The 26,993-nt window shown below is 45.0% G+C and overlaps 1 protein-coding gene across 2 annotated transcripts; it reads right to left on the bottom strand.

Annotated features, from left to right (window-relative positions):
• Window positions 1-1,380: 1,380 nt before the first annotated feature.
• Window positions 1,381-23,571, bottom strand: LAYN (layilin). 2 transcript variants are annotated; one of them, XM_068556179.1, is made up of 7 exons: window positions 23,293-23,571; window positions 20,013-20,310; window positions 12,211-12,368; window positions 7,121-7,153; window positions 6,416-6,499; window positions 4,055-4,157; window positions 1,381-2,247 (listed from the first exon to the last, which is right to left on the bottom strand). In XM_068556179.1, exons 1-7 carry the CDS (start codon window positions 23,375-23,377, stop codon window positions 1,884-1,886), a joined length of 1,125 nt encoding a protein of 374 aa, XP_068412280.1. In that variant the 5' UTR covers window positions 23,378-23,571; the 3' UTR covers window positions 1,381-1,883. The 2 variants fall into 2 exon arrangements, with proteins under 2 accessions (XP_068412280.1, XP_068412281.1); XM_068556180.1 differs by lacking the exons at window positions 12,211-12,368; window positions 23,293-23,571 and having other exon boundaries at window positions 20,013-20,300.
• Between the last annotated feature and the right edge of the window lie 3,422 nt (window positions 23,572-26,993).

Raw genomic sequence — 26,993 nt, 5'->3', positions numbered from 1 at the left:
CAATACCAGGACGGGTAAGCTCAATGTTCAGTTTGAACATAATACTTCACATTTAACAACTGCTTGTTAAACTGGTGAAGTGTAATTATCAGAGATAGAAATGGAGTTGGCTAAATGCAAGCTAAGAAATCTGAGGAGGAAAAAAGAAACTGAATAATTTAAACACAGGGTAAGACTGGCTGTGTGCAAACACAGAATAAGAGATCTGTGGGTCCCAGCGGAGACAAGACACTAATGACAAAAGGAAGATGCAGAGAGTTAGCTCTGATTATAGCCTTAAGAATGGGTCCTCATTTTAAGTTTTAGTGACATAATTAACTCGTTAACTAGCTTCTGTTTCCCTGTTACTAATGCTTCCTTCTTCCCAGGCAGTAGGAGTGCTTTTCAAACTAAAATAACTCAATATCCTCCCCCCATCCAGGTGGAGTGTGAAAATCGGGTCCTACAAACTTTTAAGCTGAACTATGTAGGTGATTTTACATCACTCTGAAAGAGGAACTGTTCATCCATCCAACGAGTATTGATGGTTTATTCTACGCAAGGCACTGTCTTGGGTGCAGGAGGTACACGGCTGGCAGGGCAGATTGGATCCCTACCTTCATGGAGCTTCAGCCTAGTAGGGGCCAGAGCGAAGGGAAACAGGGGCGGATAAAGGCACAGATCACAGGGCCAGGAAGTCTGATGCAAAACGGGAACCTCAGTGCTTTGGACAGTGAATCAGTCCTTCAGACTATATGGTCACTCCTTTTGCTTGAAATATTGTTAACGGCACAGAACACACGTCCCTGAAGCAGGCATAAATAATGTTTTTGTTATCCACTCTGCGCCCTGCCTCGGTAAGGCAGGTAATTGGCACTGACTAGAATCCACTACATTTGATACTGCTCTGACCCAGACGAGCTTACTCCGTCTAGATTGGGGCTCCATGTGTCAGGCAAAGTTACAGACTATTCAAAAACAAGACATATGAGGAATGGTTAAAATAATAAGATTATTAAGCTGATAGAGGGATGTTGTTGGTGATTTAAACAATGACCTTCAGAACTTCATCTGGTAAATGACTGACGTTAGGTGGCTTTTCTCAGCATTTGAGTCCAAAAGTTTTTGAAATAGTCAGATCCTGAGAACAAAAAGGTAAAATCATTAGCATTATTACTAATGCTATGTTGACGCTGCAGTAAAACAAACACACAAACAGAACAACGTGCAGTAACAGGGCTGGGAACACAAATAAGCTGAGAAGCCTAGATTCAACCTTCATTTTCAGTTTCTAAAGTGTCTCCAAGTTAGATATTTCCACGTTTGGATGTCAGGAAAAAGAAAAAAAGGTCCCCAGAGGCCACATGCAGAGGAAGGGCTGTAGACACAGACTGACTAACATTCTGTTTCCTGCTTTTTATTTGATTTGATTCTTCGAAAAAAATAGATAAAAGAATTGCTGATGCGCAGCCCAGCTCGAGGCTGGCATAGGCGGGCTTTGAAAAGATTCTGTACTTTCTGTCTCTTTGTGGTGATGCTTGCAGCTGTACAGAACAGGAGAAACAGAACCTAGAGGCTGGTCTCCCAAGCTCCACGGCAGCTACCCCCCCGCCACCCACCCAGTGAAAGCACTGTCCCTTGAAAGTCAGTTGTAACAATCAGTTGTTTATTTTCTATTATGTGCCAGACGCTGGACAAGGTGCTTTCTCAGAAGTTCCAGCCAGGTGAGGGACTGGGATAAGGGATATGGCCCGAAGTGCGGGTCCAACAGGGGATCTCATGCTCGCCCCCAGGACCTGATCTGAGCACTTTCACAGACCTTCTGAGTGATTTCCTTATAGAAAATAGACTTTTGCTTCTCTCTTCTTTCCCATTCTTGTCAGTTCAGGTTTCGATCGTGCATCCTAATAACCATATATTTCATTTTCCACCCACTCGGCCTCCTTGCTCCTTCCCACTCGGTCTGGGGAGAATTCATAAACGTCGTTGTTCACGAAGCCACTCTCCATGCTCACCAGCGTCAAGAACCCGCTTTCGGATGGGTTCATGGCCACGTTGTCATAGTCACAAGACATGGTGTCGGGAGTGGCCTCTCCCGAGCGCGCTCGGAATGAGATGTTCTTCAGGTCCGGCCGGGTCTCGGCTAGATCAGCTTCGCTCTGCTTTCGTATGACATTGTAAACCTCCAGGTCCGGGCTGTTCCCCGGCTGAGGAGCGGGCCAGGCGGGGCGCTGCTCCTTCGTGCTGGGGCCTGGCTGCCCCCGTTTCCTAGGAGTAAAGAGAACCAGGGCTCAGCGGACAAGGGGACTGAGAACATCCCTGTGCCCCTGTGCAGGCAGGAGGGGGTCATTCTGGGCAGTCACTACGCTGCGCTTCTCACCTGCCTCAACCTACAGGTCAAGGTTTTGGGTGGGGTGGGAATAAAAGAGGAAAGTGTTATATATCTATCACTCACTGCTGACAGAGCACAGAACGGAGGTGTTGATTCTGGGATCCCCAGAGCCTCCAGAGGGTCCATGGATAGAATTGCATGGGGGAAAATACCGCATTTAAAAAAATCCATCTCTAAGTGAAATTGAGCTTGTCCTTCGGTTTTGAATGTGGGCAGTTAACCTGAGTAGTAATAGCTTTCTTTGTTTTTGTTTTTGTTTCTGTGTTTTTCTTTTTGGCTGCACCACTCGGCTTGTGGGATCTTAGTTCCCCCACCAGGGATCGAACCCGGCCCTCGGCAGTGAAAGCACGGAGTCCTAACCACTGGACCGCCAGGGAATTCCCACTAGTAATATCTTGACTTGCTCACCAACAGAAATCATAGATATTTTCATATCACGTCACAGTTATTACTTAAGATACCTTAAAATATTTTATGCTCATCTCTACTTCAGTATTATGATACTTATACTCACCACTAAATAAAGAAGCATTAATAAAGGAGCAGGTGTATTACTGTTTCACATTCATTTCTGGAAATATTTCGCTAAACTATATAACAGCATTATTCCTTCCCTTGTAATCCAGTGTAATTTATTTTATGCATTTAAAAATATTGTTCTGGGAAGGGATCCATAGGCTTCACCAGACTGCAGGGGTCTGTGGCACAAAAATGGTTAAAACCCTGAGATAGACTCCAGCTTCAAAGCCACAATCCCACATTGTGGTGAGGTGATAAATAGATAGATAAGGGAGGGAAACCAAGACCCAACCACAGACTAAGCAGTTAGAAAATATATTTGCAAGTTTTTGAACTGAATTCTATTTTTAGGTTAAAAGGAATTAACCAATGAAAATGATCATAGGAAGAGATAACATTTGTGAGTGCTTACTATATACTCATTCTGCATATATTAACTGCTTTAATTCTTCTAATAATCCTATAAGGAAGTTATTATTAAATGAAGTAGGGTCTACATTGGAATCTTACTAGTTTATCTTAAATTGGTCATCAAAGGGAGTCAAGTCTTAAACTGTACCTTTGCTTTCCTTCTTCTATGTAGACCATGATGATGGGGGATAAAAAGGTAGCTGAGAAGACCTCTGGTTACCTCAAAAATGGTGGCACATGATCCAGTAACAGAGGTGCTTTAGGCTACTTAGCGCAGCTATTTTGTAGCAATCTACACTTGTGAATTCAATTAAAAGTCAATTAAAAGGATTTGGCTATTTCATTTTGAATTAAGTGGTTTAGCGTCAGTGGTTTGCCAGGCTTTGGAACAGTCGTTTTCAGAGGGCTCACTATCCATTCCTTCACTCACCCAACAAGCATTCCTGGAGTGAGCGCATACATGCATGAGAGCACTTTGCTGAGTGATGTGTGGATGCACAGATGAATAACACGGTCTCACCCCTCAAGTCGTTTAAAATCTTCCACACACACAAAAATTAAAGAATGTAAGATCACTCTCTTAATCACAGCTAAGCACAATGCTTAGTACTTCTGAGTGCCCTGAGCCCATCAGAAAATTTACTCTCAAATCTGTAGGAGTGATTCTCTTGGAGCTGCCACGGCTTTTAATGAAGTCCAAATCTTGAAGAGTTCAGAAAACACAAAGGTTTACATGATGAAGGTTTTACTTGCCTCCTTCTACAGATCCAAACCCAACATACACCTGTGGTGACCACAAGGAAGAGGAGAAGGGGGATGCTGGGGGTTAGGATGTAGGCAAGATTCAAGGCAGCTTCTGCAAAGAAAAGCACACATTATCAGCATTAGTGGTGTTTCTGTGTGCTTCAAAACAGGCTTAAAAAAGCGTAATCAACACAGAGCATTCCAAGGAGCGCATTCTGGAAGGAAATAGTTACCCAGAGAGCAAAGTCTTCCAGTTTCAATAAATGAGGCTTTTCTACCTGTCCTATTATCTGAAGTAATAGAGAGAAAAGAAGTTTACATTTTTGGGTCTCTTGCAAAATACAAGATGGGCAGTTTTGTTAATTAAACATTTTTTTCAGATGAAAGAGATTATCTCTTTTCTCGTTCTTCCTCTTTGTTAACAAAGCTGAGGCTGCTTGGGGGTGCTGATGTCTTTGACTCTAAGGACAGAAACAGTCGTTTCCAAGGTGGGATCGGGGAGAGGGAGGTAAAAAGAAACAAGCCAGAAGTCTCCGTGTTATTGCCAGGAATGAGAAGGTCACGTGTAACACATGAATCAGACTGTAGAGCCTTACCCACGTTTCTGACTGCAAACTGGGTCCGGTTGGGCCCATGAGCAGTGACTGTGGAGGGCACTTAGAGATCTACCATTCTTACCTTTCCTAAGACTTAAGTCTTAGAACCAGAGAATTTTCCCCCAAGGGGCTTTGGGAGGAATCAATGATTGGGGACTGAGCCCTTTCCTACTCCTACTGGTTAAGATTCCCAACCATCCAGAGGCTGTGGCTTTGTTTTTCTGTGAGGCTACAAACCCGACAACCACCAAAAAGAAACCTCAAAACAAAACCTACTTTAAATACCACCGTAGTAACAATGAGCAATAAAAATGCCACCCACCGCTGCACAGAACTTTGGATTTTTTAAAAAGCATTTTCACACATTACATCTGTTGTATGATAAAGAATTTGACTGGGCTTTGTCCCTGGTACCTGGGCGGGAGGCTCTAAATCTTTGGAATTTCTCAGAAGTAGGAGTAACTTCCTTATCCATGAGCCCTTCAGACCAGATCAGAGTTTATACTGACAGAGATGTCTCAGGATGGGGGCTGGTGGGGCCTAGGGGGTGAGTTCAGTTACACAGCCAATGATCAAATCAACTGTGCTGCGTAATGAGACCTTAAGAAAATCTCTGCACACCAAAGCGCAGTGGAGCCTTCTGGCTGGTGAACACGTTGATTTGCCAGGAAGGTGATTAGGCATCCTGATTCCACAGGGAGAGGACACAGAGAGTCCCCATTCGAGACCCTCCCAGACCTTACTGTATGTGTTTCATTTGGCTGCTCCTAGATCTGTATCCTTTATAATAAAACATAGTCATAGGTACAGTGTTTTCCTGAGTTCTGTAAGTTGTTCTAGTGAATGATTGAACGTGATGGGGTCATGGGCACTCCCTGGAATTGTAGCCAGTCGATTAGAAGTGTGGGTGGCCTGGGGACCCCTAACTTGTGGCTGATATCTGAAGTGAGGGCAGTCTTGCTGGGGACTGAGCCCTTAACCTGTAGGGTCTGTGCTAACATGGGGTGACTAGTGTCACAACTGAATTGCAGTACTGTAATATCCTGTTTCATTTTATGGACACAGAAATGCTCTCAGGTAGGTGAGAAAAATGTTATTACTTCTATTATGCAAATAACTAAACTGAAAAATTAAGTGTTTTTTAAAAAATTGCCCAGTGACAAAAACTCAGATCTTTCTCTTTTTTGTCTTAATTGAAATATAGTTGACATATAATATTATGTTAGTTTTGGATGTATTCTATATTGATTTGACATTTGCATACATTATGAAATGATCACCATGATAAGTCTAGTAACCAGCCCTGATCTCCCTCTTGAAACTCAAGGTGAGAGTTGAGGTTGAAAGTCCATTAGCACTCCAATTTATCACTCCATTTTCTTTTATCTTTTATGTCCATTGCCTCTATTTGTCTCGTAAAGAAATATTAATCATGGCCTGGGTCTTTCTGCTCTTATTTCTCTACATCCATTCTCTAGTTCCCCTCCCCCCAAACAACTTCTGGGAGGTTCTCAAGCCTCGTCTGTCTTCATGCAGATTTTTTTTTTACCTCCTGTCTTGTCTAATCGCCCCAATTGTCTTAGGATAGCTCCATTTGTGTATTTCACTGACAAAATCTAACATATAATGCAGTTTTTACAAAGTCACAAGTGCTCTGTCTGGTTCCATTTTTAAGTTGCTGTGGGAAAGAACAAAGTAGGGTATATAATCATGGGGAATTTGTGATCAAGAGAGTCCTATTATCTATTTTTCTCTGGGAGAGTTCTGTACATACCTTTGCTTTCTTTCAGTGTTTCTGTGGCATCTTCTTTCTCTGTGTCTTCTGGAAGTATGGGCATTGCTGGCTCTGTTCTTTCACCTGGAGAGAGACACATGCACTTGAGAACCTGGAGAAAGGCATCAAAATCCAGATATTCTCTGAGGTCCTACCAGCTTCAGGGTGGGATGCCAAAAAGCACCAGCATTGTGACCAGTGCCGTTTATAAACACAGGGAAGTAAAGAATTGAATTTGCTGACCTAGAGGTTTACTTGTCTTTATCTTTCTGGTGAGACTTGCTGCCAAGAATCATGTACGGACACAACCAGCAGGCAGCTGACATCAAGGACCATAAAGTACTGAAGTGCCAAGGGGAAGGGCCAATGACTCACTTCTAGGACCATAAATTATCAGTTTGACTTGCTTCTTGGATCATTAGATTGGATTATTCCTTTCATATTGTCAGTAATGACAAGTAACATCCCAAACTGAACTTGCAACTATTACTTTTCAGATATTTGAGAGAAAGACAACGCTAGTGAGATTAATGAACTACTGGTCATGTCCGGTGTGGCATATACCTGTCCAAAGGGTCAGGGTTAACACCAGTGGTCTTTCTGCTGAATAATTTGGTTTAAAGAACATGTGGTTCTAAACCTATGAAAAGCTTCTAAACCTGTGAAACAGCCCAAATTAACTCAAATCTCAATTGACAGTCTTACCTCCAGGCCTTGTAGAAGGAGCTGTTGGTTTCTCTATAGCAGAAAGAAACAAGAATGAGAGTAATAAGTAAATTTCCATGCCATCTGAATGAAGTTGGCCAGAGCATGGCATCCATTTATCTGTTCATTCAGTTGTCCAACAAATTTCATTTAGTATTATCAGACACTAGAAACCGGGTTAGTAAGTCCAAAGAATCTCTTCTGCACAAAGACTAGCCTTTCCTCAGCTTTACTTGGGCACTTTTTTCTTTTTTAAAAAGTAAACTTTTTAGTTTTAAAACTGAAAGTTTTAAATATGAGAATTTTCAAATATACGCAAAAGTGGAAAGATCGGTATAATGAACCCCTATGTACCATCATGCAGCTTTAACTCTTAGGAACGTATGGCTAATCTGCTTTCAACAATAATCCCCACTCCTCCCTGGCTACACCCAGGCCTGAACTGTTGTAAAGCAATCCAAGACATCTGATCAATTCCTATTGGGGATATTTTAGAGCAACAAACACTGATCTCCAAGCAGTGGAAGTGGCCCGGGACTAAGTAGACCACGGCCAGCCCCAAGGCAGAGCCTGGTGATCTAGAACACGAGTCATTTAAAATATTTCTAAGAACCTCAGGAGAGTCAGGCTGCACAGACAACCTACATCAATGTTTTTATTTTTGGCTGAAAGTGTGTCAGCCTTTTGTACTGGCGGTGACTCTACGCTGATCAGATGCTCTGGGATCATAGCGTCAGGGTCCAGAAGGTCAAAATTTTAGAATTCACAGTCCTAAGGCCAGGATGTCAAAGCTATTCTGAAGTTTTATTCAGAAAGGAAACTTTTAATCGTGTGTGTGTGTGTGCGTGTGTGTAGAGATGATGCAAATCCATTTATTTATTAAAAATGTCTGCTATATGATAGAAACAGCATCATGCTCTAAATGTTTTATTAAAAACAAACACAATTTATCCTGATAATAGCCTTATGAGGTAAGTGCTGTTCTGAATTTGCACACAAGGAGACTCAGGTACAGGGAGATTAAACACCTTGCTCAAATCTCACAGCTAATAAGTAGCTGAACTGGGATTTTAATTTAAAAAATTCAAATGAAAAATTAAAATCACAAGGAGACAAACTCTGTGCTAGGTATTAGAGATACAATAGCAAGTGAAAAGTAGTCCCAGCCCTCTAAGGAACTTATATTCTACAGGATGGCAATAAAATATGGAAGTACAGGAGAATATTAACACATTAATTTTGTGATATATTGCAATACATCATATATTCAAAGACATTACACGATGTAGTCATTTTCTTGTCCCTCCATAGTTCAATCCACTGGGCAAAACTGCAGTGAACAGGGCAAATTAACGCAGCACTTCCATCAGTTGCTGCAATGGTCTGTGACACATGGCCTCAGATGATTTGTCTCTGATTTCCACTGAATGCGTCTATGCCTTTAGCACACCCCAGGAGGAATCAAGTGATCAGATCTGGCTAGCATGCCACCTACTCTATGTGGTCATGTTGTCAAATCTAGTTTTAGATGCTATCTTTCAACCTGTCCCTTGCCCTCTGGTATAATGGGATGTTGTGCCATCCTGTTGCAACCATACTGGGTGAGCTTCCCCTAGCCCGTCAAGTGCAGGGATTAACTGGTCAAACATGTATACTTCCAGACCTCATGCCAACCATATAGTGAAGGGGACAAACCTGTAAACAGGCAGTTAAAGTACTGTGTGTGTGAGGTGTTATGATCCTCATAGAAGGAACACTTAACCTAGTTTTGAGGGGCCCTGGATGCTTCCCAGAGGAAGTGATTTTTTAAAACTTCTTATTTGGAAATAATTTCAGATTTATGGAAATTTGCAAGATTAGTACAAAGAATTCCCATGTATCCTTCACCAAAATGTTATCATTTTATCACGTTTCATTTATATAATTATTCTCTGTCTCGCTCTTTATGTATATCCTATATATTTATATCTACAAGTCTATATCTAAATCTATACACACACACACACACATACATATATATATATATTCACATACAGACACATCCATAACTTTTTTCCTGAGAATAAGTTGCAGCCATAGTTACCCTTTACTCCCTAAATACTTCAGTGTGTATTTAAGATGGGAGGGGGGGGTAATACTCTAACATAACCATAGTACAATTATCAAAACCAAGAAATCAACATTGATATATATAGTATTAAACAATCTACAGATCTTATTCAAATTCTGCAGATTGTCCTAAAAACGCCCCTTATAGAAAATCACCATTGTCATCATCATCATTATCATCAAGGATCACCTACTGCACTGGGTTGTGATGAGAGGTGATGTTTAACCTGAACCTGAAGGCTGAGAATGAGCTGACCGGGAAAGAGGGAAGGGTGTTCCAAGCACTGGAAACAGCAGTTAAGAGCTCTTGGGGAACTTCACAGAGGGCAGAGGGGAATGGGATGGGGGGGGGGTGGAATAAGAGTGGTAAGAACTGGGGCTGGAGACAGGCAAGGGTCTGATCAAGCCAATTTTTTATGGCGTGCTGAGGTGTGTGAACTTATCCTGAGGAGGGGGGCCACGTAAAGGCAATGTGTTAGTCTTTCTCCGTGTGCCCACTTCTCTCTGCTGGATCTATTCTTGGTCCTTCTCTGTGTCCTGGGAGGCTGACGTCTATGGACTGTGTCTTGCGGCTCCCTTGTCCTTTGGCTCTTTTTTTTTTGGCTGTGTTGGGTCTTCGCTGCTGCGCACGGGCTTTCTCTAGTTGCAGAGAGTGGGAGAGCGGGGGCTATTCTTCATTGCGGTGCGTGGGCTTCTCACTGCGGTGGCTTCTCTTGTTGCGGAGTATGGGCTCTAGGTATGCAGGCTTCAGTAGTTGCAGCACGCGGGCTCAGTAGTTGTGGCGTGCGGGCTTAGTTGCTCCGCAGCATGTGGGATCTTCCCGGACCAGGAAAGACCTTCCTGGACCTTCTCAAACCCATGTATCCATGCATTGGCAGGTGGATTCTTAACCACTGCGCCACCAGGGAAGTCTGTCCTTTGGCTCTTGATTGGACTTAACCAGTAGGAGGCAGAAGCAGGAGATTAGAGGGTAGGAGAAGAGAGGAGTCCTGGTAGTTATTCCCCAGGCCCCCTTCCCACGTCACTGTGGTTTGACAGTAGCTGTGTTCTCTGGTTACAGCTCCTGTTGGGTGGCTCCTCTTCCATGACTCCAAGCTTTCTCTGGAGTCCCTCCCCTTGCTCCTTGAAACCTAGGGGTAGTAACAACTTCCCATTGTAGCTAATTCCTGGGCACTTCACCATCTCATGCTCTGTGCCCACACCTTGGCAAATATCATTTTACTTTACTCTTCTCATTAAACCCTTTGAGTGGGCCATCTTTTTCCTGCCAGGACTCAGTCTAAATCAGGCAGTAGCAAAATTAATAAAGATTATGATTAAAAAAAAAAACCTAACTAGGTTCAAAGTCCAAAAATGAAAGGCTATGAAAACAAATGTCAAAATCTCACATTTCAAAAAATATTTAAGAAGTACAACATTTTAAATCATGGAGATAATAGGATATAAGGAACAAAAGTGATGGGGCAGCCAGTTTGTAACAAGTGCCTTGCTTTAATTGCTCTAAAAATGTGCCCTGCTAAGCCAGCCTCAGTCCTTGCAACCTCCCTGCCTGAGACAACTCTGTATGGTGGGGAAGGCCAGGTCTTTGGAGAGAATTCATCCGAAGGGGTGAAGAGGGAGGAAAAACAACTTTAGCAGCAAAAGCACAGTCAAATTCCGACAATTTAAAAATGACAGGATTGTTTAGTCCCTCAATAGATGTAACTAACAAGTCATTCTACTTGTGTCAGGAAAGGATGCAGAATTGGGGTCAAGCAGTTGGCTTCAGGGAGGTGAGAAACTTCAGTAACAGATCAAAAATCACTTCACGTTTAGATCGAAGTCCAACATAATGGAGGAGTTTGGGAAACCTCAGCACAGTGAGACTACAGGCTTGTAGCCAATTCAAAACCCTTCACAGATTTAGAAGCAAACGCCAATTAAATTTGCAAGGCGTGCATTTAGAGGGTGCCCTAAGGAGTTTAAGCCTGCTAATCAAATTGACTTCTATCTGCCCAGTGTCAGTAAAATTGATATATTTTATCATCTACCTCCTCTGGTCATTATTCTGTTTCCTTCAAGCCCCAGAAAATAATGTCACGTGGCTGGTAGAAGACTTGCAGGAACAATGGCCAGCTTCCTTTCATATTTCTTCTTTACAGTAAGTCCACTACATACGAACGAGTTCTGTTCGGAAAGCACGTTTGTAAGTCCAACGACGTTAGCCTAGGTACCCAACTAACACAATCGGCTATATAGTACTGTACTGTAATAGGCTTATAATACTTTTCAGACAAATAATACATAAAAAACAAACAGAAAATGTAACGAAAACATTTTAAATCTTACAGTACAGTACATTTTAAATCTTACAGTACAGTACAGTACCAGCTACATCACCATTGCTTTTACACTTGCCTCAGGACATCCTGGGCTTGAAATAAAGATACTGTACCACTATACTCTATACAGTACTGTACAGTAAAGTACACGAAAGCACAAGCACTTGTAGAGGATGCGCACATGTGACAATGTACGCCAGACACGTGAACTAACTTACGGGACTGGACATGCAAACGTAGGTTGGCATCTTTGAAAGTTTGCAGCTTGAAGGTTCGTTATGTAGGGACTTACTGTATTCCAAGCTCCTACAGCATACAACCTCATATCCGGAAAGAATAAGAATTATAACTGTCCACTTGGAGGGCTTTTTGTTTCTTGAATTCTCATAATTCTTGCCTTATCATACATAAATTAGACCCTTTCATTTCTTCATCCCTTCTCTTAGCATCTAACACCCCTCTCCTGTGCTAGAATTACTCCTCAGTGAGGAAGTGTCACTACATCTCCCTTCACAAGAACTCCCAATGTTTAACACTGCTGGCATTTGTTAACAAGCTTTCTCAGAGACCACGTGACAAATTCTTGGAACCAGCAGCTGCTTATGAAATGAGAGAGGAGGTTGAGAATTCAGCCATATAACTTGGGAGAGGATTCATTACCAGCGGAATATTTGCAGATGAAATTGTTCTTCATGGTGCATCGGTCGTCATTCCACTGGAACATGTAGGGGCCCCCGATTCCGGCGGGTGCTGATGGCTGATGGTACATGACCACGCAGACCTCGCTGCCGCACGAAGGCTCATCCACATACCAGTTCCTGTAGGAAAGGGGTCAACAGTGGAGGCAACTGGAGAAGGATACCACAAGACTTCAAAGCCTTTGTTTTCCTATCATGTTCCACTGAGCCAGGAGCTTAAGAGGCAGGGAGGAACTGAAGTGTTTCCAGTAAGTAGAACCATGCTTTCTAATACGGACATCACAATCAATCATCTGACGTTTGCCTTTGCAGGGAGGAATATATTACCATATAAGGTCTGCAAAGGAATTATGAGAAAAAGCAGCCAGCAGGGCCAGTCTGGATGATCTTATTTCTTTTTTGCTTTTGGCTAACTGGGTTTTGTTTCTCTTTTTTTAGAAATCAGATGCACTGAGAGAGGCATGGCTTATCTCATCCAGAGCTTGCCCTGTTTCCATCTCCCCATGCTTTTCAACAGCCATAGCTGCCTTCCTAGCTCTGAGGAGCGGATAGAAAATTCAAGCATCTGAGCAAGACTTTCCAGCATGGAGAGGCTTCAAAGCAAGAGATGGGGTGGGGGCAAAAGCAGGAGGCCCAAGTAGTCTTCTTCAGGTTTTAAGTTGTTTCTACTTCATCAGGCTGATGAGCCCTTCTGTCAGCCTCTGCCGCCTGATTTCTTGTCTTTGTCTCCCTAGCTCCTGGGCGGGGTGCACTAGCAGCCCCAATGGTACTTGAAATTAAATGATGCTGCCACCCAGTTGGATATGTGGGTGCCAGGTTAAAGCCTGAGATTCCATAGATAGTTTAAATGCTGCAAGCACCCACCCCATGTGCTGACTCAGGGCTGGGCTTTGTAGTTCGCCTGGTTACTCACCTAAGCAGTTTCCTTCGGGGGCCCAGATCTGCCCTGATGCTCAGGCTATTTAGATGAGCCCTGCTGCTCTGCCTAGCTCGTGTCAGAGCCCCTCCTTAGGAGACAGCTCTCTGTGTAGCACCCTCATATGGCTCTGCTTGAGTCTTGTGCTGCGGTTCACCGAAAGGAAAATCCTCTGCTGAATCCACTGGGTTGAATTTGCCTGGATGATAGCTGAGCTTGCGAGGCTGCTTGGACACTGCCTGGAGAGCTGGAGATCCTGACTGGGGCTGGGCTCTGCACCTCATTAGTCACCTCCAGGCAATTTTCCAACCCTGTTGGTAGACCTCCTGCTTGTCTGTTCTCCTCCCCACTGGCCCTATGGCTTTAGGCTATTTTATTTCACAGATGATGGAATGGTTGGAATATTATGCCTGGCATCTAGTTTCTGGACTTGAGCCAGCTTTCAGGCTTGGAACTCACTGCTAGAAGGAGGAAGGACCCTGCAACACCACAGTAGGTGCACATGGTAATTTCTTCTATTCTCCCAAAGGGACCTATGGCCATTTACTCAAGTAACAATACACTGGGGAAAGAGGAATACCCAAATATTACAAAGACTGCTGGACACAGGGTGCAAGTTAACACTGATACCCAAAGACCTGAAGCGTCATTAAGACTACCCTTTTGAGTGGGAGCATATTGAGGCCAAGTATTAAATGGAGTTCTGGCCCAGGACTGAAGTAGGAGATAGATAGGCCCCTGGGCTGGACAGCTGGTGTTTGTCAAGTGGAATAAAATTGAAGCTTTGTTCTCACCCAGACACTCCAAGGACAAAGCTAGTGGCAGAAGCTGAGCTCTGCAGGAATAAAGAGATAAGATGACCACTCCTGAGGTCAAGGAAAACTTCTTTGTCTGCACATGCACAGAAAGGCTCCTTGAGGGTCAAAACGGGAGGGGGCGCCACCCCATAATAAGTGTGGACATATCCCCACAGGCCTCTGTGGTGGAATCCATCTTAGCAAAAAGTTGCGCATGCATATTAGGGAGGGTCTTAGGACTGGTCAGCTGTGAAAGAAGAAGATAATTGGCCAAAGGTAAACAAAGACCCAGAAGGACTGTCCTACATTAGTGATTTAAATCACCTCTTTACCGCACTCCTCCTCTTTACAGAGGATGCCCGAACCCTTTCTCTCTGGGTGTGTATTTCTGCCTTGCTTCTGTCTTAAATAAACGAACTGCTTCTCTGTGTGCTCTGCCACATGTTATGCTGTGTCTCTAATAATAAACTTTGTACCTGCTTTTATAGTTTTTGCCTCCTTGAGAAATGCATTTTCCAGTGTGGGTAAGAGCTAGGGGAACTTTGCTTCTAGCCTCTAGCCCCTGGTGGACTAGTGGCTAGGATTCCTGGTTTTCATCCAGGCTACCCAGGTTCAATTCCTGGGCAGATGACTAAGATCTCTCTTCAGGACCACTCACTGCTTTCTCTCTGACATCAGGACCAGCTCACAGTGGACCCATCCAGTGGTCATTCCCCAGTCCTAAAATATATGAATTGAAAACTTATGGGGTAAGAGCTATAATAGTGGAGAAGGTCAAGTGGAAGCCTCTGAAACTGCATTCTTCCCTATCCTCTCCAAGATAGTAAATAGAAAACAATATCTTATCCAGGCGAAGATGACAGAAAGTAGTGCCACTCCTAAAGACCTAGAGAATGCAAGGATGGTATTCCCTGTCATATCTCTATATAATTCACTAGTCTGGCTCCTGCAAAAACCAGGCAGATCCTGAAGGATGCCACTGGAGTAGCACAAATTTAACCAAGTAGAAGTCTCAATTGCACCTACTATGCCATTTGTGGTATCTTTGCTAGAGCTGCTTAACATGTCCTTGGGTACCTAATATGCAGATTTGGTGACTACATTCTTTTTCACCTGTATCAGAAAGAGAATCAGAAAACAGTCTGCATTTATTTGGAATGGACATCAGTATACATTTATGGTCTTTCCTCAGGACTATACTAATTTTCCTACCCTCTGTCATAATATGATGTGAAAAGAGACTGCCTGGATATCTTGCAAAAAATCACACTGGTCCACCATATTGCTGACATCATGCTAATTGAACCAGATGAGCAAGGACTGGAGGCCTTAGTAAGACTCAAGTCCTCCAAGGGTTGGAGGTAAACGCTATGAAGATTCAGGGGCCTGCTACTTCATGAAACTGTGTAGGTGTCTAGTGATCTAGAGAATGCCAGAACACCCCTTTCAAATTAAAGGTCAAATTATTTCATCTCTCAATAATTTGAAGCGTCTTGCAATAATTTTAAGAAGGAAGCATAGCGTGTGGTAGGTCTCTTTGGGTTCTAGAGGTGGCATATTTCACACCTGGGAATACTGCTCTGGCCTATATACCAGTTGACATGAAAGATAGGTGTCTCTGAGTGGGGTCCAGAGTAGAAAAGGACTGAAGCAGTTCTAGGCTGTGATGTAAGCAGACTTCCCACTTGGGCCATATGATCCATCAGACCCTATTATTAGAGGTATCAGTGGTGAGAAAAATAATGCCATATAGAATCTGTACAAGCTCCAATGAGAGAATCACAGTGCAAACCCTTAAGATTCTACAGCAAGGACATATCATCTATAGATGAGAAAAAAATCACCTTTTGCAAAGCAACTCCTGGCTTGCTACTAGGCAAGGAGCACCAAGAGAACATGCAATCCAACTTGCTTAATGTAAGAGAGACACTGTCAGACATACCTAGTCAAAAGATTAGGCAGGCCTGGAATCAACTCATTACAAGATGGAAGAGGTATATTTAGGACCAGATGGCACTGTATGAACAGGTAGAGCAGACTGCCATGACATCTACCACTGTTGTACCAGAGCCTGTCCCTCAGCTTACACCTATAGCTGCATAAAGGAATCCGTTACGACTAGCTGATAAAGGCAGCCTAAGCTTGGTTCATGGATAGGTCAGCCAAACACGGGGGTACAACTCCAAATGGGCAGCAGCTGTACTACAGTCCCACTCAGAGGTGGTTCTGAAAGATCAAGTGATAAGGAAACATCCTCCCAATGGCCAGAGCTTAGTTGATATACCTAGTTAACCACTTAGTATAGAAAGAGAAGTCATTAGAGATTAGACTATACAAAAACTCAGGGGTAAAGGCAAAGAGCTTGGCCAGTTGATTAGGAGTCTAAAAGGATAAAGGGTGGAAGACTGGGGACAAGGAGCTCTTGGATAGAGTGATGTGAACAGACATATGGGAGTAGGTGTAAAGTATGAAAATCTATCATATGTTAAAGCCCACCGAAAAGCCTCTAGCATGGAAGAGGCACTAAACAACCAGGGAGACAAAATGACTTAGCCAGTTGATGTCATCCAGCCTGTTATCAGCTGCCCCAGTGCTGGTATAAGAGATACATACTAGGGTAGCCATGGTGGCAGGGATGGAGGCCATGCGTGGGCTCAACAGTAGCCGTTCCCACTCACCAAGGCTGATCTAGCTACTGCCCAACATCCAATCTGCTGGGAACAGAGACCAGCCTAGAATTTGGTAGCAAGTTGACTACATTGGACTCCTTCCATCCTGAAAGGGGCAATGATTCATGTTGATAGGAATAGACATACAATCTGGGTATGGGTTTGCCTTTCTTGCCTCAAGGCCTTAGCGCCACTATCCAAATGCTTACACAGTCTTTGATCTACCAGCAAGAATTCCAAATAAGATCTCATCAGACCAAAAAACCTAGTTTATAGCAAAGGAGATGTGGGAGTAGGCAGGGGATTTACTAGTCACATCACATATTCACCCATCCTGAAGCTGCCAGTTTGACAGAGTGATGGATGAACTTGTTGAAAACACAGCTGAAGCACTAGCTTAGAGGCAATACTCTGTGAGGATAAGGCATCACCCTCCAAGATGCAGTGCACATTTTGAATCATTGACCTTTGTATCATCCTTTGTCATCCAAGAGTATTCTGGGGTCTGGGAGCCAAGGGATGTAGAAGAAAAGTTTGAAGCTAACAGAGGTTGGTTCATGAGGTTAAGGAAAAAAGGCCTCTCTGTAACAGAAAAATGCAAGGTGAAGCAGTAAATGCTGATGTAGAAGCTGAAGCAAGTTATCCAGAAGATCTAGCTAAGATAATTCATGAAGGTGGCTAAACTAAACAACAGATTTTCAGTGTAGACGAAACAGCCTTATAATGGAAGATACCATCTAGGACTTTCGTAGCTAGAGAGGAGAAGTCAATGCTTGGCTTCAAAGCTTCAAAGAGCGGGATGACTCGTGTTAGAAACTAATGCAGCTGGTGACTTTAAGTTTAAGCCAGTTCTCATTGATCATTCCAAAAATCCTAGGACCCTTAAGAATTATGCTAAATCTACTCTGCCTTTGTTCTATAAATGGAAAACCAAAGCCTGGATGACTGCACAACTGTTTACAATATGATTTACTGAACATTTTAAGCCACTGTTGAGACTTACTGTCAGAGAAAAGCTTCCTTTCCAAATATTACTGCTCCTTGACAATGCATCTGGTCACCCAAGAGCTCTGATGGAGATGTACAAGGAGATTAGTGTCGTTTTCATGCCTGGTACCACAACATCCATTCTGCAGCCCATGGATAAAGAAGTAATTTTGACTTTCAGGTCTTATTCTTTAGGAAATACATTTCGTAAAGCCATAGCTTATGAAAGGAGGAGTAGCCCTGCTTACCTTCGCTGGTAGTACTTACTTGGGGAATTTGTGTTTCTTGTCTCTGCAATGGTGAGCTCTGTGGGTTTAGAGGTCCTGGTATCTTCTGGGGGAATCCTTCCACCAGAAGATACAGCAAGAGTGTTATTGAACTATGAACAATGGCTGCCACTTGGACATCTGGGGATTCTTGTGTCCAGGGACCAGCAGGCAAGAAGAGGAGTCATTCTCTTTGCAGGACCCTAATCATGAGGCGAAGGTATCTCGGCTGTTACAGGCAGGGAGAGATATGTTTGACACCCAGGTTATCTACTTGGGTACCTGTTGGTACTCATGTGCCCAATTTTGATGGTAAATAGAAAAGTGAAATCACTCCAGCCTAAGCAGTGCAAGTTGACTAGGCCTCACACTCTTCAGGGATGAGGGTCTGGGTCCTGCCACAAGGTAAGAGAGCCATTGAGGCTCCCTGAACAGAGGGTGAGGGGAATCTAGACTGGACAGAGGAGGAGGGGGGGTCAATAAATATCAGTCGTGGCGCTGGGACCAGCTGCAGTGGTGGGGAGTGTAGTTCCTCCTAAGCTTCCTTTCTAAAGTTTCTCCCAGGAGAGAGGCCCACGAGAATCTTGGAGGAACGACTCCCAGAACTTAGATGAAGGTGTGGATCTGAACAGCATAATGGGTGAACTTCACGCTGTCTTGAATGGAATAGGTAATAAAGATATATTCTAATCTTCATTCTTTTGATTGAAAATGAGTTTAAATGTTTTCCCCATATTACTGTTTACCAGTTAGATTTTCTATTTTGTGAACTGTTTGCTCAGGTCTTTTGTCCCTTTATCTTTTGGGGTTTTACTGACTTATATAAACTTTTAGTGCTTTTTTTCTTATACAAACTCTTTATTGTAAAAAGATCATAAATGTTAAATTTCTTACAACATTTTTCCAGTCTTATGTCTGCCTTTTAATTTTGATATTTTTTGACATTCTTCCACGTCACTGCTTTTCTTAAGGAGGGACGATGGCAATGCCATGGTGCTGGGGGGCAGGTGTGTGAAGTGAGTCCAGTGCTGTGGGTTTAGAAGGGCCCTACAAACTGCAGGCTTCCTTAAGTCCCCTCTTGGTCAATCCAGAGAATTAGATCTTGGCTCTAATTTCTTGCCTGTCATCATAATTTCCTGCAGTCTGGAGCCCTTCAGCCCCACAGGCCTTCAATCTCTCACTGGGTCAGCAATCCCACTCCCGGGCATATACCCAGAGAAAACCATAATTCAAAAAGACACATGCACCCCAATGTTCACTGCAGTACTATTTACAATAGCCAAGACATGGCAGAAACCTAAATGTCCGTCAACAGAGGAAGGGATAAAAGATGTGGTGCATATATACACTGGAATATTACTCAGCCATTAAAAAGAACAAAATAATGCCATTTGCAGCAACATGGATGGACCTAGAGATTGTCATACTGAGTGAAGTAAGTCAGACAGAGAAAGACAAATATCATATGATATTGCTTATATGTGGAATCTAAAAAAAGGGTACAAATGAACTTATTTACAAAACAGAAATAGAGTCACAGATGTAGAAAACAAACTTATGGTTACCAGGGTGTAAGGGGGCGGGGGGAGGGATAAACTGGGAGATTGGGATTGACATATACACACTAGTATATATAAAATAAATAACTGATAAAGACCTACTGTATAGCACAGGGAACTCTACTCAATACTCTGTAATGGCCTATATGGGAAAAGAATCTAAAAAAGAGTGGATATATGTGTATGTATAACTGATTCACTTTGCTGTACACCTGAAACTAACACAACATCGTAAATCAACTACACTCCAATAAAAATTTACAAAAAATCTCTCACTGGGGTTCTAGTCCAAAAGGCCAGGTAGCCAGAACCACTGACTTCAAGCATTGTGTGCCACTGAAGCAATGCTTCTGGGCCACCCTCCTGGACAGAGCTCTCTGGGCCTAGGTTAAGGCTGATTTACCACCTTCGCCCCACTGCTTTGGTCAGTGGCTCTGCCAGTACTGCTATCCCCTCAGGGCTCTGCCTGGCTGGGCCTTCTCTTCCCCACTGACTGGCACCGTGGATCCAGCCTGCCTCTTTGTGGAGCTACATCAAGTGAGTTTGCTGCTGTGAGTTCCACACACTTACCTAAATGTTGCTGGGCTGCCATCGATCCAGGCATAAAGGTCCTGGCAGGCTGTGCCATTGCTTTGTTTCCCTTCACGCCTCCTAAGCCCAATCCAGAAATCACCATCAGAAGCCAGGAGGTTTTCAATGAACTTTTGTATCAGTCTCTGTTCATCTTCAGACTCGATGCTGACTAGCTGGCCCCCAGCTCTCCTGCAGGCTGCTCTGGCTTCCTCAAAGTTCAGTCTTCGAGAAGCATCATGGAAGTAAATGACTTCATAGCAAGGCTTCTGTGTTCCTCCCCGGCAGACTGGCTGACCTAGAGAAAAAAAAGGAGCCTCCCTATGTTAGTGCCCCCGACATATACCAGAGCAGGGATGCCTGGAGGCATCTGAATGAAGCTGTCCCTCAGCAGGAGTTCTGATTACTCATCAGTGGTTTGTTGTAGTGTCATTAAGCTCTCAGAGCAAATTAATACCCCTTCCAGCATGGAGATACAGTGACTTAGACTCCATGTTTTGTTTGTTCCATTACAGATTATTATTATTTTATTTATTTATTTATTTTTTTTCAGATTATTGAAAAGCAGACATTTAAAATTAATCTTTAAAAGAGAGGTAGATGAAGATTTATTGTTTCACTCTAAGGCAAACAAATAACACTTTCATGCCATTAGGGAGTCTCAGGAGATGGTGTGGCTTAAAGTGAGTTATCTCTGTTTGGGGGTTCCTTCAGGTAAGAGAGGCGTTCTGAAGTCAGGCGTGGGCTCCTCTGCCCTGGAACCCTCTGTGTATGTGTCAGTAGCAGGACTGAATATTCACCCAGTCTATGGTATAAGCAGAAGATAAAAGCATCAGATCCATGCGGTTTTCTGCTACTGGTCTTGCCTAAAGTCAACAGCTAAGGTTCAGTGAACTCTTACCATGTGTCATGTACTATGCTAAGGGCTTTTGCATTTACATACACACCTTATCTCATTGAACACTCATAGTAATCCACTGTTGTAGATATTGTTTATGCCCCATTTTACAGATGAGAAAACTGAGGCTCAGAGAAATTAGTCTGGCTAAGGCCACATAAGCTATCAGTAGCATGACTTGAGTCAGAACCCATATCTAATTACAAAGTCACAGCCATAACCACTGAACTCTGCTCCCCACGCCACCCCAGGCTCAGGTTGCACTGGGAGCCCATGTAATATGTCTCATCTGACTGACACCTGAAGGGCTGAAGACGATCAAGGACAAATGGATGGGATTCTACTGAGGACGGACAAAAAATCGTTCACCAGTACACACCACCCTGGCTTGTGTCTGGGTGCCTAAAGCCGTGCTGCACCCAAAACATTAGCCTCATTGCTCCTTCGTTAAGTCAGTATGTATCGCATGTACGCTCGTGCCTGGCGCTGTGCTAGGTGCCGGGAATACAGAAACACTTGCCGCTTCCTAACCCACAGGAACACACAGCATGTTTCTGGATCCAGATGTACAGTGAAAACCAGATTTCAACAAGGGGAATCCCTTGCAATGGAGAGCCAGTCTGTGGGCTGTGGGTATGAATTACTGCCACAGAGCGAGGAATAAAGGATTTTGGTTTGGGAACCTCTTCCCAGCTCTCACAGTTCTCATTTTCCTAATTTGTTTTGCAACTGTGCACGGAGCCAGATAGCGTTAGTTATTCCCCAAATTGTCCAGAATACAGAGCAAAAGGCCACAGGCAGTTAACTGCATTTTCAGTGCTTAAATGGGAACAGAGCACATACAGATAATCTGGAAAGCTCCTGTGAATTCTTATTTTCAGTTTCTTCTTTCATCGCTTTTGTACAGAAATTTTCAATAAACAAATTGTAAAAGTTTTGCATCTTCTCCCTTTCTCTGTCACTTTTCTCCTATTGCTGAATAGGGAAACTCTAACAGGACTGCTCCATCAGCAAATTAGGAGGCCTCAAAAGTGGGACATTCTCACTAAGGAGGTGTTCCAGAGAGACTAGGGACCACTGGCCAGAGAGGCCGTGGCTGGGATGCTCCCTGGGGAGAAGGCTGGGCCAGCTCAGCTTTATGAGTCCTTAAAGGTGGCTCCAAATGAGGCAGCAGAGGAAAAACAAATGAGCCCCAGGCACCCCCAAGGTGGAGTTGAATTTACTGGCAGTCCCCACTTTTCCATCGTTGGATTATCAAGGGAAAACATAACACCTTAAATGAGTTTCCTGTATGGCCCAGCCTGGCCACACATCCCAAGTCAGCCAGTGAGTGCCAGAGGGAGCCAGAGCTGGAAGAAGGCCCAGGGTGCAGCTGGTCCCCCTGACTTCAGGAAGTGTTTCTCTCCTCTCATTTGCAGGAAGGGGAAGGGCGGCCACCGAGGACAGAGCCCGTGCAGCCGTCACCCAAACAGCTGAATTCGGTTACCCTCCCATTTTGCCACCCTGCACCCCACCCCATCCTGAAACCAACTTTAGATTCCTTCAATCAGCTTCGGAAGCACCGATAACGGAGCGGAGGTTTTCATTCTCCTCCATCCCTCTTGGCCAATCTGTTGCCTGCCAAGGAAACCTGAGAAAGGGGAACGGACATCCCCTCCGCCGCCGCCCACCCCCGCACCGCCCCCGCCTCGACATGCAGAACAAATGGAAGAGGCAAGGAGCCAGAGCACTGTACCTCCTCTGAGGTCCAAGTCCGAGGCTGCAGTGACACGACAGGAGGAAGGAAGCAGAGAGAGTCATTCCCCTGAGTCAGGCGGGGCTTGCCCCGCGCTAACTAGGCTTCTTTCCCGATCTCTAAGCGCTCTTATTCCAGGCGCTGGATCCTGCCATCCTCTCCCCCCAGAAGAGTCCAGGAGTAACGGGCTGCGGTTCCCACGGCACAGCCGATCCAGAATCCCTACTGTACGCACCGTCTCCCGGGACAGGAGGACAAGCCCTGCGTGGGGGTCCCGGGGACCACGGCGCCGCTCTCAGTGGAGAGGGCCGAGGGGGCGCCTACTGGGGCAGTTTGCTCACTGCCCCATCTAGCCTTCGTCTCTCGGTATTCTGGCAGCCCTGGGCGGGGAACGGACTTCGAGCGGTCCAGAACACGCAGGGAACCGGCGCTAGGCTCAGCAGCCGGGCGATTGCTCCTCTACAAGTAGGGGGCGCCGCAGGGCTAAGTCCACTGGTGGGGCAGGGGCGCCACCCCTCCACCCACTCCGCGGAGGGCCAGAGAAGAGGCACCGTGGCCGTGAGGACGGTCAGCCTTAGGTGGGGTGCAGTGGGTGCTGCAGCCCAGCGCCCGGGAACCAGCCCCCGCCCCAGCGCGCGCGCACTCACCGCTTAGCAGGCGACCCGTCGCGCCCCGGAGCCCCGCCAGCAGCACGGCCACCAGCACGGCCTGCGGCGCCGCTCCCGGCTGCATGGCCCGGCTCGGGTGCGCCTTCGGACGCCGGGGCGCTACGGCGGTGGAGCGGGAAGAACGGCAGCGGCGTGCTCCGCAACTTCAACGGCGGGCGGCAGCAGCATCTCCAGAGGACCGACGGACCCGGCGCCCGGAGGAGGCGGGGAGGGCGCGGAGCCAGTCCGTCGCCCCTCCGCCCTCTGGGACGTCACTGCGGGGAGGGCAGCCCCGCCGGCTGGCCCGCCCCCGCCAGGGCCTCCTCCAGCGCGCTCGGCGCCAGACGCCCCGCCCGCCCGAGGGGAGCGAGCACGGGGGGGAGCCAGCTCCCCACCCCAATTGGAACTTCCCATGGAAATCCTGCGTTTGCCCAGGGCGCGGGGACGGGGAAATCCAAGACTGGCTTCTCCGAAATCCGATGAAGACCGCACTGTGGCTAAGAACAGGACCACATCTTGCCCCCACTCCTCAGGAGCACAGCCAGTTTCCCAGCGTCCTAGGCTCCGCAGTTGGGAGACGCAAACTCTGAGACCTTCCAGGGCTCGGTAGGCCGCCGTCCAGGCACTCAGGGCTACACCTGAGAAAGGAATGGCGGATGAAGAGAACAGATGCTCAAGTAGGCAGGGTGACCACTGGCCAGGCAAATTTTGGGACAGCGTGGATAGCGTCCAGAGGAGGCTAAGTTGGAGTTCTGGGCGAGAGGAGAGTGGACTTCCCAGAAGCCAAAGGGTGTCCTTGAGCCCAGCAAGGAAATAATAGTACTTTTTGCAGGGCACATGGGTGTAGGTGATTGTTCAGCCTTGTAGTAGAAAGGAGATGACCCCCTCACTTTTCCCCCAGGAAAGAGTGACCTCATTTCCTTTGGAAAAGCTTTCCTCACCAACCCAGCCCTCAATGTGTGCTCCTTTTTCTAAACTCCCACAATAGTCGTGTTTTACATTTACTTCTTGTTGTAAACAAAATGTTTTCAAATATATTCAAATAATAAAGTGAGCCTCCTGTCCAAAAACTAAAGTACTAAGTGCTGGAAGGTGGGTCTGATTTGCCTTTTCCCCTGTACCATGCTCCTGTGAAGCATGGCAGAAGCCCCATCTGGGCCACTGACTTCTGAGTTTTGGTCTCAGATTGAGCCACTGCAATTTTAGACAAACAGGCCTGATTGATCACAGGCTGGGGATCTGTTTCAGTATCAGCTGGTAATACTGGGAAGCTCTGCTACTGCAGAAAGCAGCAGCATTGGCAGGAAGAGGGCTGACGTTTATGGCAGGTTCATTTACAGCCCGTCTTTATGTCTGAATTAGAACATTTCACATCCAAAATACATTCTTTTTAGAAATTCCTGATTATCAAAACAACCAAAGAGAGAGCTGATATGGTGAATAGAAGCACCTGAGTTGGCATCAGATGCAAGTTTCTTTGCCTAAATCAATTAACTCTTGGCAACAATAAAAGTTACCTTAACTTGTGCAGGTTTGATAAGGCAACTAGATATGTAAGTGTGCAGATAGCTGAGCACTTAATGTCAATTGCAAAGGATTTATTTCCAAAATTATAACATCTGCTATAACTTAGAGAAGCTGTTACCTTGGCCCAAATAATTAAATTGTGCCCTGAGTTCTCCCTCTGACACCCTGGCCCTTGGTCCAGATAGACTTGGTTAAGGTATGCAGTTAACCTAAAGCAGATTACAACAGTGACCCCAATTCTTCACCCCACCCTGTAACCACACTCTTTACTGTGTGACTTTGAAGTTCTTCTTACTAAAGGGGCAGAGTATATTTCCCCATCCTTTGTCCTTGTGTTTGACCATGTGACTTGTTTGGCCAACAGAATGAGCCAGAAGTTTCTGAGCCTAGACTGGTAATGGCCTCACGTGTTTTTGTTGTTCTCTTGCTTCTCTGCCACTCGCTGAGAGGAACATAGCTCAGATATCCCACTGGTCCAGGTACATCCCGAAGAAGATACGTGGGGAAGAGCTGCCTCTGTCAATCAACAGACACGTAGCGAGAAGCAGACCTGCCCTGCAGCCTGAAGCGGAGCTATCTGGCCATACTTAGATCAGTCAAATCCTCCATTGACCTAAGATATGTGAGCAATAATAAATGTTTTAGATCACTTTGTTATTCAGTACTGTTGCAGCAATACCTGACCATTACACTTGGTAATGCAGAGAGGTGTCATTGGGGGAACACTGGTTGCTGAGAAGGCTCATAACGTAGAATTTTTCTTGGTAAAATTGTCTTGGTCCAGGGTCCAATCCTTAGTTTGACAAGCTCAAACCCAGTCTAAGAGACTAATATATTTACCTGTTGAGAAATAGAATCATCAGGTAAACCGATGTTTGCCTTGGCCTGTTGAGCACGTACTCTCCCTCTGGGCGAAAGACGATTTCTCGGTGAGCATGCAATCAGAACAAAGGGAATTAACTATATGGTTTGAAAGTTTAGGCTTTGATAGCCTGCTATGTCTGTCTTCACAAGAGAGAGCTATCTGTCTGGCAGTGAAAAACATCACCCTGACAGGGTAACTTTTATTCCTGATGATGCTGAGATGAGATTACTAATTTTGTAACTTTCTAAATTTCCCTTCTCTAAGCCTGATTACCTTCCTTCTATTCAAAACATTTTTTCTCCAAATAGTATTGTGGCAGAAACATTTCTTTTAGTGATAGAGTCCTTGAATTCTAACTAGGCAGATGTCCCCGCATCCACCCCCATTAAAGACTATTTCCCAGCCTCCCTTGCAGTTTGGTGTGTCCCTAATGATTAAGTTCTGACCAGTGGGTCACTGGCTCCGCTGCTGGCACTGTGAATGGGAGCTGCATTGTACGGAGGTTACGTCCAGGACTTGCAGGTGGAGGCCAGGAGTGAAGTGCACGGTGGTCCTAAATAGAGCTGGAGCCCTGGAGTGCGTGTACAACCCTGAGTAGGTCTGCCAGTTGGACAATGCAGAAGGGACAAAGTCTTAACCTTCTCTTTTCCAATATATACCAAAGGGAATGATCTTTGAAAGTGAGCGAGATTGGCACTGGATTACATCCATGTGTATAAGACAAAGGAATGTTGAACCGCAAGATTTTTTTTGATCTTCCTCCTAGAGCAATGGAAATAAAAACAAAAATAAACAAATGGGACCTAATGAAACTTCAAAGCTTTTGCACAGCAAAGGAAACCATAAACAAGACGAAAAGACAGCCCTCAGAATGGGAGAAAATATTTGCAAACGAATCAACGGACAAAGGATTAATCTCCAAAATATATAAACAGCTCATGCAGCTCAATATTAAAAAAACAAACAACGCAATCCAAAAATGGGCAGAAGACCTAAATAGACATTTCTCCAAAGAAAACATACAGATGGCCAAGAAGCACATGAAAAGCTGCTCAACATCACTAATTATTAGAGAAATGCAAATCAAAACTACAATGAGGGGCTTCCCTGGTGGCACAGTGGTTGAGAATCTGCCTGCCAATGCAGGGGACACGGGTTCGAGCCCTGGTCTGGGAGGATCCCACATGCCGCGGAGCAACTAGGCCCGTGAGCCACAACTACTGAGCCTGCGCGTCTGGAGCTTGTGCTCCGCAACAAGAGAGGCCGCGACAGTGAGAGGCCCGTGCTCTGCGATGAAGAGTGGCCCCCA

Source organism: Eschrichtius robustus, chromosome 11 (assembly GCF_028021215.1).
Source record: "Eschrichtius robustus isolate mEscRob2 chromosome 11, mEscRob2.pri, whole genome shotgun sequence".
In the NCBI taxonomy this organism is placed as follows: domain Eukaryota; kingdom Metazoa; phylum Chordata; class Mammalia; order Artiodactyla; family Eschrichtiidae; genus Eschrichtius; species Eschrichtius robustus.
Note: the sequence above shows the minus strand (reverse complement) of the source record. Positions and strands in the feature narration are given on the sequence as shown.